This window comes from Podarcis muralis, chromosome 11 (assembly GCF_964188315.1).
Source record: "Podarcis muralis chromosome 11, rPodMur119.hap1.1, whole genome shotgun sequence".
Classification (NCBI taxonomy): Eukaryota; Metazoa; Chordata; class Lepidosauria; order Squamata; family Lacertidae; genus Podarcis; species Podarcis muralis.
The window spans coordinates 32,184,796-32,200,598 of record NC_135665.1 but is presented as its reverse complement, the minus strand read 5'-3'; the positions used below and the strand labels follow the sequence as shown (position 1 = coordinate 32,200,598).

Sequence of the window (15,803 nt, the reverse complement as noted above, 5' to 3'; positions counted from 1 at the left end):
TTGTACATTCTGCAGTTGGGATATTTTATCAGTACCTGATTGTCTGTTTCTCCTCTGTCCCCTCCCTCCCTCCCTCCCTCCTATTTTAGCCTGCCTTAATCACACTTAGTGAGCCCAAAGGTAGGAATGAATCTGTGCCTCTCACTCTAGTTCGGGAGAAAGGTACCTATGGAACTGTGACTGTGATTTATGTGGTAAGTATGTTGAAATAACTACCTTTAAAATATTTTTTTAAAGTGAAACTGGTGAGGCTTGGAATTGTAAATAAATATAGCATCTCTGAAATGACTTTCCTAATTGTTTATAAGTTTGTAGTTAGATAACTGAGAGCTAAGGTGTGATCTGGCCCCATGATCTCCCTAGTGGTGGCTTGTGATAAGGACCTTAAGCCAGGAATGCATGACACCTAAAATCTGAGAGAAAGGAATTCTTCTCTGTGGAGGATGAAGAATTCCTGTTATATCTGGGAGCTGCAAGCTCAGAGCTCTGAATCAACTCATTGAATACCTAAACCTATTCACTCAAGTTGGATACCTGCTGGAGAAGACAGGATGCAGTTTAAAGCCATCTGTGGTGTCACATTGCATAACTCTAAGCCAGAACACCACTCTGTAGAATTCCCTGCAGCTTTGCTTGAGAGACCAGGCTCTGACAGTCATCAAGCCATGCTTTGGAATACAAGGGGTCAATTGCACTGCAGACCTTTTAAGATCAGCATTTTAACTTCTGCCAGGGTATTCCCTGCCCTTGCAAAGCCTGTCTCTTTACTCTGATATCTGAAGCTTGTTACCCATTGGTCAACAGCTGCTTCAAGATCAGTACTCTCCATGCTTTTCTTAGTGCCCCAAAGGTTCAACAACCTGGCTTGAACAGGGCAGTTATGGTATGTAAAATTTTAAATGAGCCTGATTTATTGCCACTTTCCTCCCCATGAGATAAATGAGAAGTATAATTACAAGTTTCTCAATCCTGAGAACAAGACTTTCCTCCCCATGAGATAAATGAGATGTAAAATTGCAAGTTTCTCAATCCTGAGAACAAGACTGGTCCTATAAAATAGGCATACTTTGGGAAGTATAAGATTTATTAAACTTCAAACAAACAATACAAACAAACACATTCCTCTGTTTAGATTTAATTGCCAGCATAGCTTGTGTGGCTTGGTGGGTGGGGGTTACCATTATTTAAATCAGCGGTTCTCAACCTGTGGGTCCCCATATGTTGTTGGACTACAACTCCCTTCATCCCTGAGCTCTGGCCTTGCTAGCTAGGGGTGATGGGAGTTGTAGTTCAACAACATCTGGAGACCCACAGGTTGAGAAAGGCTGATTTAAATAGTTGCCTTCCAAATTCTTATTGGTACTATGGGGAATGTTCTTTCATCTTGAATATCAAAAGATTATCCAACTCTGTCAAGGAGGCTTGCTTGCTTTTTAGAACTTATGTTTGTTGAACAGGCACAATGTTTCTTCACAGGTAGAAGGTGGTCCAAATCCTGCTGAAGAAGACTTGAGCCCAGCAAGAGGAAATATCACCTTTCCTCCTGGAACAGCTGTATTGATTTTTAACTTAGTTGTTCTTGATGACCAGGTGAGAGCGCATATCAACAATTTTTGAAGATTTGATCTGTGTATCATGAGGTTGAAATAAATAAGGCAAGAGTGGCTGTCAGGAGTCCAGGTTCCCAGCTTGATAACACAGTAAGAGTAGGTAATTAAAAAGGAGGATTTATTGCAAAAACAAACAGATAGCTCTAGACAGCTCTAACACAGCCGCCTGCATTATCACTCAAGATGACCCTTCTGAAGCTCCTTCTGGTTCTTACAGAATATATTGAACCATCGCCCCTTGTATTGTCTCTTGTATTGCTTCCTATCTAGCAGCATTCACAGATTCTTTTGACTTATTAGATTAGCTCCAGCCTCTTCCTGTTCTGACAGACTGTCCTTGTGTCTGTTCATGTCTGTTTGAGCTTCCTGAGAGCTTTTACTGCATTCCAGCCCACTCTTAGTTGTTCCCTTGGCAACCGGCATTCCAATGTCCAGAGGAGTCACCACTGTCTGCTGTGTTCTTTACCCAGTCTGCGTCAAATCGAAACCTCTCTGTTCTGCAGAAGGCTGTAAAGTTCCACTAGGAGCTGGCTCATTCCTGACATTGGTTCACCCTAGACTGGTGATCTTGAGTGCCTCTTACTCCAAATTACTATCACTGACAACAGTAGAAATACTAAAGAGATTTATACCTCCTTTCTCTAATGACACTAGCTGCTGGAAACTTTTTTTTAATTGATCAGACAGCCTTTTTGTTTTACAGAGGTGATTTGATTTCTTATTGTTGGATGCTTCTTTTAGCTGATTGGTGTTTTTATCCACTTTTTAAACTAGCCTTTTATGTTCTTTGAGAGCATCAACAAAGCTATAGATAGAAGTGATCCAGTTGGCATTGTGTACTTAGATTTTCAAAATGTTTTTGAGAGAGTACTTCATCAAAGACTCCTGAGTAAGCTCAGTAGACCTGGGACTCAGCAGTGCTGATTAAGGAATGGGAAACGGAGAGTTGAAATAAATGGGCAGTTTTCCCAATGGAGAGATGTAGGAAGTGGAGTTTCCCAAGAATCTGTATTGGGACATTTGCTTCCTTACTTGCTCATGAATGACCTGAAGAAGTGTGAGCAGTGAGGTAGCAAAGTTTGCTGATGATACCAAATTGCTCAGGGTGGCATTGGTAACCTCACAGTTGCATAATTATATATACTTCTATCATGCTGCCTCTTCCTTTCCTTTTCGCTTTACTGAAAAGTCCCCAGTGCTGTAACTTTTCCTCATGACATGAACAAAATTGATTGTGCTGAGAACTGGTGAGACTTAGATATTTTGTGGGCTCAACTGAATTGGGAGTGCAAGTCAATGTCTGTTATGAAAGCATAAGCAGTACAAACAAGGAACAAAGTTGGCTGTGACTGCAAAGACAAGTTGAATGGCCACTCTTGAATGCAATCTCTGAGAGTGACCAATTAGCAGATGACTATGAAAGGAAATAAAAAGGTAAGGAGTTGGGACTTGGAGCCTCCTTTGGAAGTTCAAGGCAACAGCTTTGCCTCAAAAGGATTTACACACTAAAAAAATTGAGTATTTGCCATCAGACTGTCTCTCAGGAGCAATTAACTGCTTTTGAGTCTCAAAATCCAGGAATAGGTGCTTGAGTTTATCAAGCCAATTTGCTCTGTGACAAAAAGGACTAAGTAATTAATTCTTCTGTCAAGATTTTAAGGACAGAAGGTTTTTCTGTGGATTGACATTTGTTCTGATTCAGCAGCAAACAGCAAGTTTTCCCAAGGAAAGCAGTGGGGCAAATGAAAAACCACATGGACCTGTGCCTTGAAAGCATGTGACAAAGCAGAAAACCTCTCCGACCTGTGCTTTCCAGGCACAAGACAAGCAACAATGTAGACAAGCCCTAACTGCAGGAAATTTATAATACTGTTTATGCTAGTGAGCATTTGTGGGTATAGGAATCAGTTCACATAGCATGGAGTTGACAAATTGATAAAGTCTTTTGGTCCCTGCTTATAGGTATTTTTATGCTGTTTCATAACTGGAAGGAATTTTACCTGTCTATGTATGATTTTGGGCATGAGTTTTGTTTTGTTGTCTTCCATATAGAGAAAACTTTGGTTGTTTTCCTGTATGCACATCATCACAACTAGCTGGGAGTTAGAACCCTGCATGCCCTCATGGATGTGGGGCTTAAGGGTGAAGGCTCATGGTCCAGCTGGCTTCAAAGGCTGGCACAACCCCTGCACCCCAAGTTTGGTGGTGAAAGGCAACCAAAAGTTGATTCAAACCATCTGCTGGCTTAAGCTGTTCTTCTTTCTCTGGCTTCCTCTTTTAGCAGATGGGCTGCTAGACCTGCATTTTTCATCCCTTTTAAACAGCAAAGTCATGGAGGCTGCAGCTAATACTGTAGTTGCTTTTAAACCCAGTTCTTTGTTGGTTTTCATCCTCTCCACCACCCCATGTTCTCCCTACTACACGCATAGAATAAAATAAAAAAAGCTTTAAATCAGTATAACCTGAAAATATGTGCAGAGATAGTTGATGAGCATCAGAACAGGATCAGAGGTTGGAATTCTATGCGAATGAATACAAAGGGGGGGGGGTCTTAAAAAGAAGCATCATATTTTAAAAATTAGATGGCAGGCTGAAACTGTAAAGTGTTCCTATTATTAAAAAAGATGAATAATCTGAGTGAGGTGTGCATTTTTCTCTTAGCGCATCTATGCTTCAATGATCATTTACACCAATATTTTATAGGGTAGGGAAATGTAGGATTTCTATTTCAGTAACAAGAAATTTGTTGATTTGCACATATTTACCTTTGATTTGAGTTATCCTTAATCATTATAATTTTTTTTCTAGATACCAGAAGATGATGAAAGATTTATTATTCATCTGAAAAGTGTAGAAGGAGGAGCTGAAATCAATACCTCAAGAAATTCTGTTGAGATTATTATTAAGAAAAATGATAGCCCAGTGCGATTCACTCAGAGTGTTTATATGGTGCATGAAGAGGACGATATACTAACAATCCCAATAGCTCGGGGTAAAGATGATGACGGAAACATAATTGGACCGGATGAACATGAAGTCTCCATTCGCTATGCTGTTGTAACTGGGAATTCAACAGCACATGCACAGCTTAACTTAGACTTTCTAGATCTACAGCCAAACACAACTATCATTTTCCCACCTTTAGTGCATGAATCTTACATAAAATTCAAAATCATTGATGATGCCATACCAGAAATTGCTGAGACATTTCATATCATGCTACTTAAGGACACTTTGCAAGGAGATGCTGTTTTAACAAACCCATCTGTTGTCCAAGTTACCATTCAGCCCAATGATAAACCTTATGGAGTACTATCCATCAACAACATCCTGTTTACTCGGCCAGTTGTTATTGACGAAGATCAAATGTTAAGGTACTCCTTTTATTACATTGGAAATGCTAAGGTAGATTTAGGAGAAAACTAGCTAGAATTTATTGGAGAAAACAAATTTGGGCTGGGAAAGTGCTCGTATTTCCTTGTTGGTAACTTTTATCAGGGCTGTTTAGCACTGAATTATGCTTTGCCTTGCTCTTAATGAATGCCTTAAATTGAATCAGGACTAGTGCTTTTGTTAGAATTCATAGGGAACCTACATAAGTCTACAGATTCCTGCTGCAGTTGTTCGCCCTCCAGTGTGTAGATGGATGTTGAGACACATCAGAGTGGGTGGAGCTACCATACATGTCCTTGCTCCAAGTGTCATTATGTGCTGGGCATGGTGCCTGAAGAGTGCTAACGTCTGTCCATCTGCACCCTAGGTGTTCTGAATAAAGTAATGGATTGTCATGAACCCTGCAGTGCTGTCATGATTGAGCCTGGGTTGGCAGGCTTTGACTGAAGAGGAGGAGGAAATGGGATGGACGAACTGTTGGGAACCTTGGTTGGAATAGAGATCTCCCCTTTCCAACCTGATTTTAGAAGGGGGATGCCAGCTATCCACTCTGACCTTCCTGCAGAGCACAGGACGTTAGTGGAAGCTGGGGAGGACTTTGCTCAGCTGAGTGGAGAAACTGAGCTGGAGGCAGTGTCAACAGAACAGGGGCTGGAACAGGAGGGTGCACTCTTGACACCTAGAACCAGGTGCCAGCTTTGCAGGTGGGAGCAGATCCACCCACCCCAGTCTTGTAGTCTTGGCTTTCCCACAAGGCAAGAAAGCCTAACCAGTTAGTCTGATATGCTTTGTGGATGGGGCTGGGAAAATTTCTGGGGCATCTTTGTCACTTCTGCCCGGTTTTGTACTTCCTTCCCTGATCCTGAGCTGTGACTCCTGAGCATTGTGTCTGCTGCTGAGCCAGAACTGTTACCTGCCTGACTAAAAGTCTCTTCCTTACTTACAAGTTGGAGCTTCTGTCTGCATGTGTTGGGTAGGAGAATTTGGATCAGAAGAATAAACACTGCACAGGACAATAGCCTAGGACCAGTGCAATAGCACTGAGTGGGGAAATGATGAACAACAGAGATCAGACACAGACACCATTCAACTTATCTGTCAAGTCAGTTTGCATAGTTAACAATAGTTTACTCAGGAAGGGCATTTAACTCCTGCAGTGTTTATATATTGGAGTAACTTGTAGGTTCATTTGAGTGCTTCATTATAACTCTAGTGTTTCACTAGAGTTAAAATTAGAAAATTGTTTGTTGATTTCTGTTTGCAACCTCTAGGTATGAGGGCATCACAGTTGTACGAAATGGTGGAACACATGGAAATGTTTCGGTTTCCTGGATTATAACCCGCAACAGCAGTGATCCTTCGCCTGTGATTGCAGACATCACTCCAGACTCAGGGGTATTGCATTTTGCTCAAGGGCAGCTGATAGCATCACTTCCTCTGAACATTGTTAATGACAATTTCCCTGAAGAGGCACAGCCATATCTGCTTAGGATTCTGGCTCATACAATAAAGGGGGGTGCAGAAGTGAGTGAACCAGCTGAGGTAAGTCTGCATTTATTCACCTAAAGAAATGCAAGCGTTCCAGCAAGATGCCAATTTTATCCAATTAGTATAATTATTTAAACCAATTATTTATGTAATTGGTAAATTCTTTATTTTACAATCCTGTCTGGCACCGTTGCTTCTCCAGTCTGTTGCTGCTGTTGATCAGCTGCATTGCATTGACACTTAGACCTTATACCTCAGTAAAATTAGCTTTCTTATTCTAGGAGTCGGTAATGGTGTTTGTGTTGGTTTCTAATAAGATGCTCTCATTCAGATCCCCTCATTGCTAACAGTTTACTGATAACTAGGACTACGTCACAATGCTAGGTAGCTAATCAGATAGAATGTCCCAGCTTAAATGTCTGAATCACCTTTGCAACTGGCCACTATTTTATCTAGTTCTTTTCTCCTAATCTTCTTAGCTGCCAACACATACAGTGCTACTTTTTAAATTACGAAGTCGTCAGTATCACTCAGCAGCCATTTTACCTTTTCCGCCCTGTTTGAGTGTGTTCCATTCGTAAGGAGGGGTTTTATAAATCGGTTTCTTGGTTCTATATATATAGCGGGCATTGCAATAAATAATGGTACAGGTCCTCTATGCAAGGCTGCCCACACAGACAAAGTCTCTCCTTGTGCTGTACTTTGCCATACCGACCATCCACCACCGCCGAGGGCATCAATTGGAATCGTAATTCTGTAAAAGCAATTCTAAGTATGGCAAGTGGGAGCTTTGTCAGATAACTAGCTCGGCTGTGCTCCGTTTTGATAAGTGGGAACCATGGTGAACCTTTGGTAGAGGCAATTGTGGTTGAATCCCTTTCTGCATCGGACCTAAAGAGACAATCTCTTAAGTGCCTCTTATCCATCTTCATGATCACCTGAAGATCTTGTAATTGATATTGGGACAAGAGGCATTGGATGCCATCCTTCCAACATTTGGTCTGTTCTCATTCTGAGGTAGCTAATCGTATTTGGCTACATGATGACATCAGGGAAAACAAAATAAATCCAGGAGGGTAAAGCCTTATTGTTCAGTTACACAGGGGATCCCAAGCAATCAGTGTTAGTGCTGTGAATGTGGTGGCATTGCTGGTTGGATTTTGTTAAGTTACAGTCTCAGTGAGATCAAACAAAACCAACTGAGAGAGATGAGGAGAGCAGGCAGTGTAAATAAACAGGCAAAACATTTTCCCAGGCACTGCTGGAAAATCCTCAGAGAGAAGCTTTTCAGTACTACTGAAAACTCCCCCCCCCCTTTTTTTTTTTTTTTTGCTTTACACTACTGGAAAAGTAGTTTTGCTCAGAGCTAGCTTCCTCCCACTCATAGAGATACTATGGAATAATATTCCTGCCTAAGTTAGCATATTAGGATGCTATGCTAAATTGGACAAGAGTCTGATGCCCCTGTTACCTGAAAGGGTTCACCTCTGTCCTGAAGAACTTCTGCCGTTGAACTTAAGTGGCTCAGCAACCCTTTGTGGGATCCATTTGGCTGTTCCTTTCAGGACATCCTGGTGATGATGCAGTTTTTTTGGATACAATTGCATGTTAGATGGATTTCCACATTATGATCACTTTGATTAGCTAGCAAAATGTTCAAGGGTAGAATGAGTGGAGTAGCAATATGTTCTGCTTAAGACCCTCTATACTTGATCTTCCTGGTCATGTTAGCCAGTTGCTCCTTCTTATGATGAGTTGCTACAATAAGCAGCTTACTTCCAGCTGCTAACATGAGTGTGGGAAAATTCCAGGAGCAAGACAAAGTTTGTCACACATCCTTTACATGGCAGTGCTGTTAGCACGAGCACTGTTAGCTACCACAAGTGGTGGGGTCATGTACAGTCAGTTAGTTCTGTGGTTGCATTGCCTGTCTTGGGAGTGATAAAAATCTCATAATCCAATCAATACTTACAATGGTGATCTGATAATTAATTTATTATGATTTCTAATGGTAATTTGCTCCTAATGTGAATACCTTGTTGTCATTCTTGTAGCTTTTGTTCTACATTCAAGACAGTGATGATGTTTATGGTGTAATAAAGTTCTACCCTGCAGAGGATCAGAGGATAGAAAGCAGCCCCGATGGACGTTTTTTGTCTCTTAGCTTTGCAAGGCAAAAGGGAACAGTGGGAGATGTGAGACTTTCTTATACAGTCCTGTATATTCCTGCTGGGCCTGTGGATCCTGAGCGAGCTAAAGAAGGTGTTCTGAACATTTCGGGAAGAAGCACCCTCTACTTTCCAGAAGGAAGAACTAGAGAAATTATAAAAGTACCAATAAGAAATGATGCGTTTCTTCAAAATGGGGCCCATTTCTTAGTACAGGTATGTGATATGGTATAAAATTGTCATAAATTTTATGTGACACATCAGTTTAATTTCTTGTTATAGCATCAATAACATGAAACATCCCCTTCATGTTGCCTTATTAGGGAAGTCTAATGTTTTTTCTTGGATAAACCTTATTTCTACATGCACAGTTTAGAATGAGGTTTGTGGAAAGAGGAAGTGACATGAGAACACAATTGAAATTAAAGAAAACATTGGTAAGAAAGAAAAGATTAACTAAAGTATTGGGTTCTAACAATTCAGTTTCTAGTTTTGATTTCTCCACCTGGAAGCCAATTTTCCTATCTTGTTTATAAACCTCCATTATTTGATAATAATGGAGCCAATCACGTACTTTAAGTTTCATTTTCTCATGACTCTGTAATTTCAATTTGTCTCCATCTTGTTCCAAAATTTCCCAATACTTTGGCCATTTGGCCTCCATATTGGGCTTTTTGGGTGCCTTGGCCTCCAAGGGTGACAACCATCTAGGGGTTTTATTTTCTAACAAATCTTTATTGGATTAACTGGGCATTTTTCAGTACCATAGCCAGTTCAATCACCTGGTATAGCCTGAAATATACAGTGGTGCCTCGCAAGACGAAATTAATTTGTTCTGCGAGTTTTGTCGTCTTGCGATTTTTTTCGTCTTGTGAAGCACAGTGTCGGGAAAGTTTTGGAAAAGCTTCAAAAATCACCAAAGTCTTTAAAAACCTCTAAAAAGGCTACCACACCGCTTTCTATGAGTTGCTCCTCGAAGTCAAGTCGCAACTGTATTAACGGTGTTAAGAAAAAGGAAACAAACTTGTAAGACGTTTCCGTCTTGCGAAGCAAGCCCATAGGGAAAATCGTCTTGCGAAGCAGCTCAAAAAACCAAAAAACCCTTTCGTCTAGCGAGTTTTTTGTCTTGCGAGGCATTCGTCTTGCGAGGTACCACTGTAACTGTAAAAATATTTCTGTACATTCCAAATTCAAAGGAATACAAAATTCTTTAAAGAACTCAGCTAGGTCAAGAAAATATGTAAAGCATCAGTGGATAAAATGCCCTTTGGGAACCTCATCCACCAAACCTTCTGTTACTCTTGCATTTCCCCATGGGACTTTGTTCTGTTTGGCTCTTTTAAAAGTATCAGCAGTTGTAATAATAACAATTGAAACCAATTCTGCTGTGTGATTTTTGGGGAGTTTGGATGCCCGTCCAATCCCAATCCCAGGAACTCACACTGTTATAAAATTGATAATAAAAATAAAAGTTTGGATGCTTTGTTTTTGCTCAGTTCTGTGAATGGAAGGAGCTCCTTCTGTGCTGTTACATGATCCTTCTATTTTATTAGACTCTGTCTTGATTTTTTAAAAATAAGTTGGTGGTTTCCAAATATTTTTAATAAATAAATAAATAAATAAATAAATGAATGTTCATGGTGTGAAAAGTTAGGACCCATGATAATGACTCCAAAACAGAGAAGGCACAAAATATTGTAGCAAATTTTGTATGAATATCATGGAAATGGATTTTGTTTATTTCCTTTTCCATCTCCTGCAACTGTTTCCCTTCTCTATGTACATTCATTGGGAGTTCAGTGTAGATTCTTCAGCAGGTTCTAACATCTCCTGGGCATTAATTTACTGGATCCTGGAGTCTTCCTCTCCAAAATGGTTCAGTTTGGTGGAAGAATGCCTGTTCACAACCTGCTTCAGCAATTTACAGTTACTTATTCTGATGCAGAACTGCACATGTGATTGCATGTTTTCCTTATATGTTCAAATATGACAGGCATAAAGGTCTGTAGATGTAAATTAGTGTTTTCCCAGAATAACTGAGAAGTGGAAATAATCTCTTCCTATCATGGGAATTATGTATTATCATTTTTTTGCAGCAGGATTCTGCAAAATCCTGGTCGGATATTTGCAGCTTACATTAAAAATATGCAATAACTAGTTGTCCTATAAATCATTGTACAATATGTAGGAATGGCAGAGAATCTTAAAATCTTTATTCCTCTTATTGCAGCTTGAAAAAGTTGAACTGCTGAATATCACTCCTCTAGTTCCACCTGTAAGTCCTAGACTAGGTGAAATTCAAAACATCTCCTTAAGAATTACGCCTGACATTGCAAATGGAGAAATTGGCTTTATCAGCAATCTTCCAGTTATTTTACATGAGCCAGAAGATGTTGTTTTTACAGTAGTAAGTAAATCTTTCTTTAAATGTTGTTCTTGCATACTGCACATTTTCTTCAGAGAAAGTACAGGGTCTGCCTTCACTTAACACGAACTTCTGTAAGCTAGTGGAAAATAATTTATTTTGCAACACTTACTTATTCAAAATATTTCTCATGCCTTGTCATCATGGTTCTGTAATGAAGAAAAATAGTCTTAACAACTCTGAATCACAGTTAAATTGAAATGTCACCATTTGTTCCCTGCAACCTATGAAGATGCTACTCAGAGGTAAGGGTCATATAGTTGTAATAAAAGTTATATTTTCCTAACTCCAGGTAAAATCAAGTACTAGATAATACGGTTCCCTCCAATTTCTCAAATGTTTTTTTTGTTCCCCATGGAGGCTTTGTTTTTTCCTGCCTCATTCTCAGGATACTTCAGAATTTTGCTCTGTGTGGGGTTTTAGGGTTACTTCCTTGTTGTGAGGTGGCAAAGGGGCAATGTTTTTGGCCACATCCACACCACACATTTGAAGTACTCTTATTCGACTTTTAAGAGTCATGGCTTTCTGCAAAAAGACTCCTGGGAACTGTACTTTGTTAAGGGTTTCCTAACAACTCTCAGCTCCCTTAACGAACCACACTGACCACTGTTTTCCTACCATGTAACCAATCCTCCAGCACTCTGCAGCCTCCCCTGCTGCCCACCTTTCCTTTCTTTTGAAAAAAGCCCCATGATAGTGGTTGGTTACCTCATGATGTCTTCATCTGGGCCTTGAAATGTGGGCTCCTAGGTAGGCTATGGAGTGAAGATTGCTGGTGAGATGATGTGTAGAAAGGAAGCAATGTTACTCGCAAACATCTCTCAAAAGGAAGATAAGCATGACAAAAACTCTGCATCCCAACCATGAGAACTGATTTTTTAGTTATTTAGATTTTTTCTCTCTCCCCCCCCCCATTTTCATGTTTCATTAATTTGTGACGCACCTTACCAATATTTAAAAGATGCCATACAATTCTTTCAATGCATTTCATAGGTGCAGAATGCTGTAGAAGTTAAAAAATAAATCAATCTATGTGCTATTTCAGAAATGTGTTTTTAGATATTTGATATTGGCTGTAGCTTGGCAGCTAGAGTTGCATGTACATTCAGTAAGAAAAAAACACCTTACAGAACTTGGTATACATTCTAGACCTCCATTCCATTGCATCGAGATGGGACTGATGGACAAGCTACTGTCTTCTGGAGCCTGATACCCTCTGGCCTCAATCCAAAAGCTGTAACTATTGATGATATAAGCCCTTTCTCTGGCTCTGTTGTATTTTTATCTGGACAAAGTGACACAGCAATCAACCTTACTGTCAAAGCTGATGACATCCCAGAAATGAATGAGACTCTAATATTGTCATTAGACAGGTATTATTCTGCAATAATTTGTCACAACATACCCTTTTTTATATCCTGATTGTATTATTTTATGCACTGGCTAACATTTGTATGCTTACTTGTGGGGTGGGGTGTATTGAGTAAGCCCCTTTAAGCACAGTAGAATTTATTTCTTAGTAAACATGCGGGTGGCGCTGTGGGTAAAAGCCTCAGCGCCTAGGGCTTGCCGATCGAAAGGTCGGCGGTTCGAATCCCCGCGGTGGGGTGCGCTCCCGTTGCTCGGTCCCAGTGCCTGCCAACCTAGCAGTTCGAAAGCACCCTCGGGTGTAAGTAGATAAATAGGGACCGCTTACTGGCGGGAAGGTAAACGGCGTTTCCGTGTGCTGCGCTGGCTCGCCAGATGCAGCTTTGTCATGCTGGCCACGTGACCCGGAGGTGTCTCCGGACAGCGCTGGCCCTCGGCCTCTTAAGTGAGATGGGCGCACAACCCTAGAGTCTGTCAAGACTGGCCCGTACGGGCAGGTACCTTTACCTTTACCTTTAAACATGCATAGATTATTCTGTAAATGTTCGTAGACACCTTATGCATCCATGACATTTTATATGTTGAATCAGAGCCATAAATTGTTTTTTTTAAAAAAGAATTCCTTTGACTCATAGGTAATATGTAAACACATGGATCTATCATATTGGTTGTCCGCTGAAATTGTTTCTGCATTTCCTTTGGCAGATAACATTGCTCTGAAGGCACAATTATGCTAAATTTCCATTTCAGTTTCATGTAAAGTTATACTTCTGTCAAAATGTGCCTGTAATGATCTGGTTCTTATAATGCCATACCATTCAAAAGTAATAGGATTGATTTTCATAGTAAGGTGTCTCAGAGACTTAACACAAGAAAAGGAGTTGAATTTCATTTATGATATTTCAACTTCTTTGCTGCTGCCTCAACAGGTATTATGTAACTTAATTCCATACAGAGTATTGCTCATGTTTCCATACATAAGTTATACTCTTCCTTTTCCAATTAGTTCTTATACTTGGTGAGCTTCTGCACTGGGTATAAATATTAAAGTGACAACAGAGCTGATTTGTTTTTTAAAAACTAGATTTATCAATCTTAACGCTATGTCTGATATTATTTATCTGGTTCTATATCACATTTAATTTACACATTGCTATAAAATTATTGTACTTTATCAAATTATTTGTTCAGAATTTGATGTTAGATCAGCAAACGTGTGGATCCTCAGGATAACAGGAAATTGGAGGAGGGGGCAGTTTCAGGGAAAGATCCTCAGGTGCTACATTCTAGAGTGAATCACGTGTGATAGGCTGATTCAAACTCCCCTCCTGGAGCTGGATTGGATGGCTCCCATGGGCCAATCAGGTTGCTGCCTTCTAGAATCCTACCTGCCTATTGTTCAAGGATCCAAGCTCAAGACATAACACCAGGTTGCTGGGATGGCATCTATAATTCCAGCATGTCCCACTCATCCTGGAATTGGGGCGGTTGAGGGGCATGCCTTAGCCAGTGATCAGAGATGGTGGGAGTTGTAATCCAACAAGATCTGGCAACCCAAGGTACAAGAACTCTAGGTTACACCATATACATTATGTATATTGCTTATCAAGAATATGAAAATTCTTGTTTTGTAATCTTGGCCTAAATCCAGCACAGGTTAGCTCACTATGGTGTCAGGTATGCTTAACTGTTTGGGATTTAGGCCCTGGTGTCTATAGCACTGTAACCAGCTTTCTGTCTCTGAGCCTCTTTTCCTGTCATCTTTCAGTCAGTTTGTGGTTCATAATGCCTTTGTGAAAATGACATTCCTTATTGTGCTGTGCTGAAACCTGTCCTCCAGTTTTTATGCTTTGACTTGCTAGTTTGCTCTTGGCAACCTCATTTATACTCAGAGGTGTACCTAGACTCACTTGCGCCCTTGGTAAGGAGCTGTATCGGTGCCCCCCATTCCTTGTGCCCTTGGCGAGGATCCTCCACCAAGGTACCCAGAGGAGCCTGCACACCTCACCCGGCTGCCCAGAGCAGCGAAGGAGTGGCCCAGGAAGTGTGAGGACAGGCGGGTGGGCTCATAGCCACTTGGAGCCAGGCGGGGGAGGTGTGATTTGAGTCCTCCCCTGGTTCTGTGCTCTTGGCGGGGCCCAACCTAGCCAACCCCTAGGTACGTCCCTATTTATGTTACGCTATTAGAGTCCAGGCATTTATCTTTGTTCTGCCTGCTGAACCCTTTGGGAAGGGATTAAGTCATCTTTGCATACAACACTTAGCACAGGTTTTCTATGTAGAGAGGTTTTTCTGCAGAACTCCTGTGAATTTCAGCGGCAGCTTATAGAGCAGACATTGCCAAGGACAAATGCCATTCACATGTGTTTGCATAACTAGTATATACAGGCAAACAGCAATTTATAATGAATCAAAGTAACTGGGGTATTAAAAATGCTAGGTTAGGGTCAGAGGCACTATTCCATTTCCAGCCATATCTTCTGACAAGTGGTTGGTACCGTTAAGCATTTGTTTCGAGCCGATAAAATGTTGGGCTTGGAAAATGCTTTCGCCTCTTACATCATTCTTACAGTTTGATTTACTGAAAAAGCAGCCACAAATAACACTTCATGCTGTTTTAACTCCTGCCTAAATGAGGCCTTTCAAATATGTCCCCATTACAAAAATCTGAACAATGGCAACCCCTGCCCTTCTTTATCTACTCAGACAATTATTTGGGCAGCGTAGTGGGATGGCAGGTCCTGGAGGGTTGTGCATCAGTGAATAAAATGGGTTTCTTTTGTCTAATTAAAAGCACTGAGTAATTACAGACGGTGCTGAATAAAATTTACTCAGCTGCTGTGTAGCCTGTATGCCTGCACAGTGCTTGGCAGTTGGCGGCTGGCTCTTGGAGCAGTGCTGGCAGCGAAGGCCTTGAATGGTCCTTGACATCCCAATTGGTCATGGGGTCATCTCCCTTGAGTGGGAATTGCTGAACCTCTTGCTAGCATTAGTCAAACAAGTGAGTGCCAAGCAAGTAGAATTCCCATAAAGTGAACATTAGCTGCTGGAAAGGTGCTGGGGTTTTTTTAAATTTTTTTATCCCGCCCCGCTTTTTATTTCCTCCTCTAAAGAACTCTACTACAAAGAATCTGGCAAACAGTGGTTTTATTCCTACCCCCCATTTATTTCTCTCTGTATTGACAGGGTAGAGACAGAAAGGTTTGTCGTGTACTTTGGGTAAGTGCAGCAAGCTGTGTCTTTGTATTCAGTGAATCAGCACTTTGTTTTGGAAGTGGTTGGTCTGGACAAGACTGTGTCTCCTTTAATATTTCTTTCCTTCTGAAGCACCATGCCTATCGGACCTCCTTG

General features: G+C 40.8%; 1 protein-coding gene across 12 annotated transcripts in view; it reads left to right on the top strand.

Moving 5' to 3' along the window:
* The window catches only part of ADGRV1 (adhesion G protein-coupled receptor V1), a 235,158-nt gene that overhangs the window by 15,862 nt on the left and 203,493 nt on the right, over positions 1-15,803 (top strand). For all 12 annotated transcript variants that reach the window (XR_013394656.1, XM_077936223.1, XM_077936222.1 and 9 more), the window contains 7 exons: positions 90-194; positions 1,477-1,590; positions 4,419-4,984; positions 6,275-6,545; positions 8,546-8,875; positions 10,890-11,066; positions 12,234-12,457. Coding sequence is in view for 11 of the 12 variants with exons in the window: in XM_077936223.1 (XP_077792349.1) it covers positions 90-194; positions 1,477-1,590; positions 4,419-4,984; positions 6,275-6,545; positions 8,546-8,875; positions 10,890-11,066; positions 12,234-12,457 (1,787 nt within the window). In the remaining variant the exon portion in view is untranslated. The remainder of the gene's footprint in view (positions 1-89; positions 195-1,476; positions 1,591-4,418; positions 4,985-6,274; positions 6,546-8,545; positions 8,876-10,889; positions 11,067-12,233; positions 12,458-15,803) is intronic.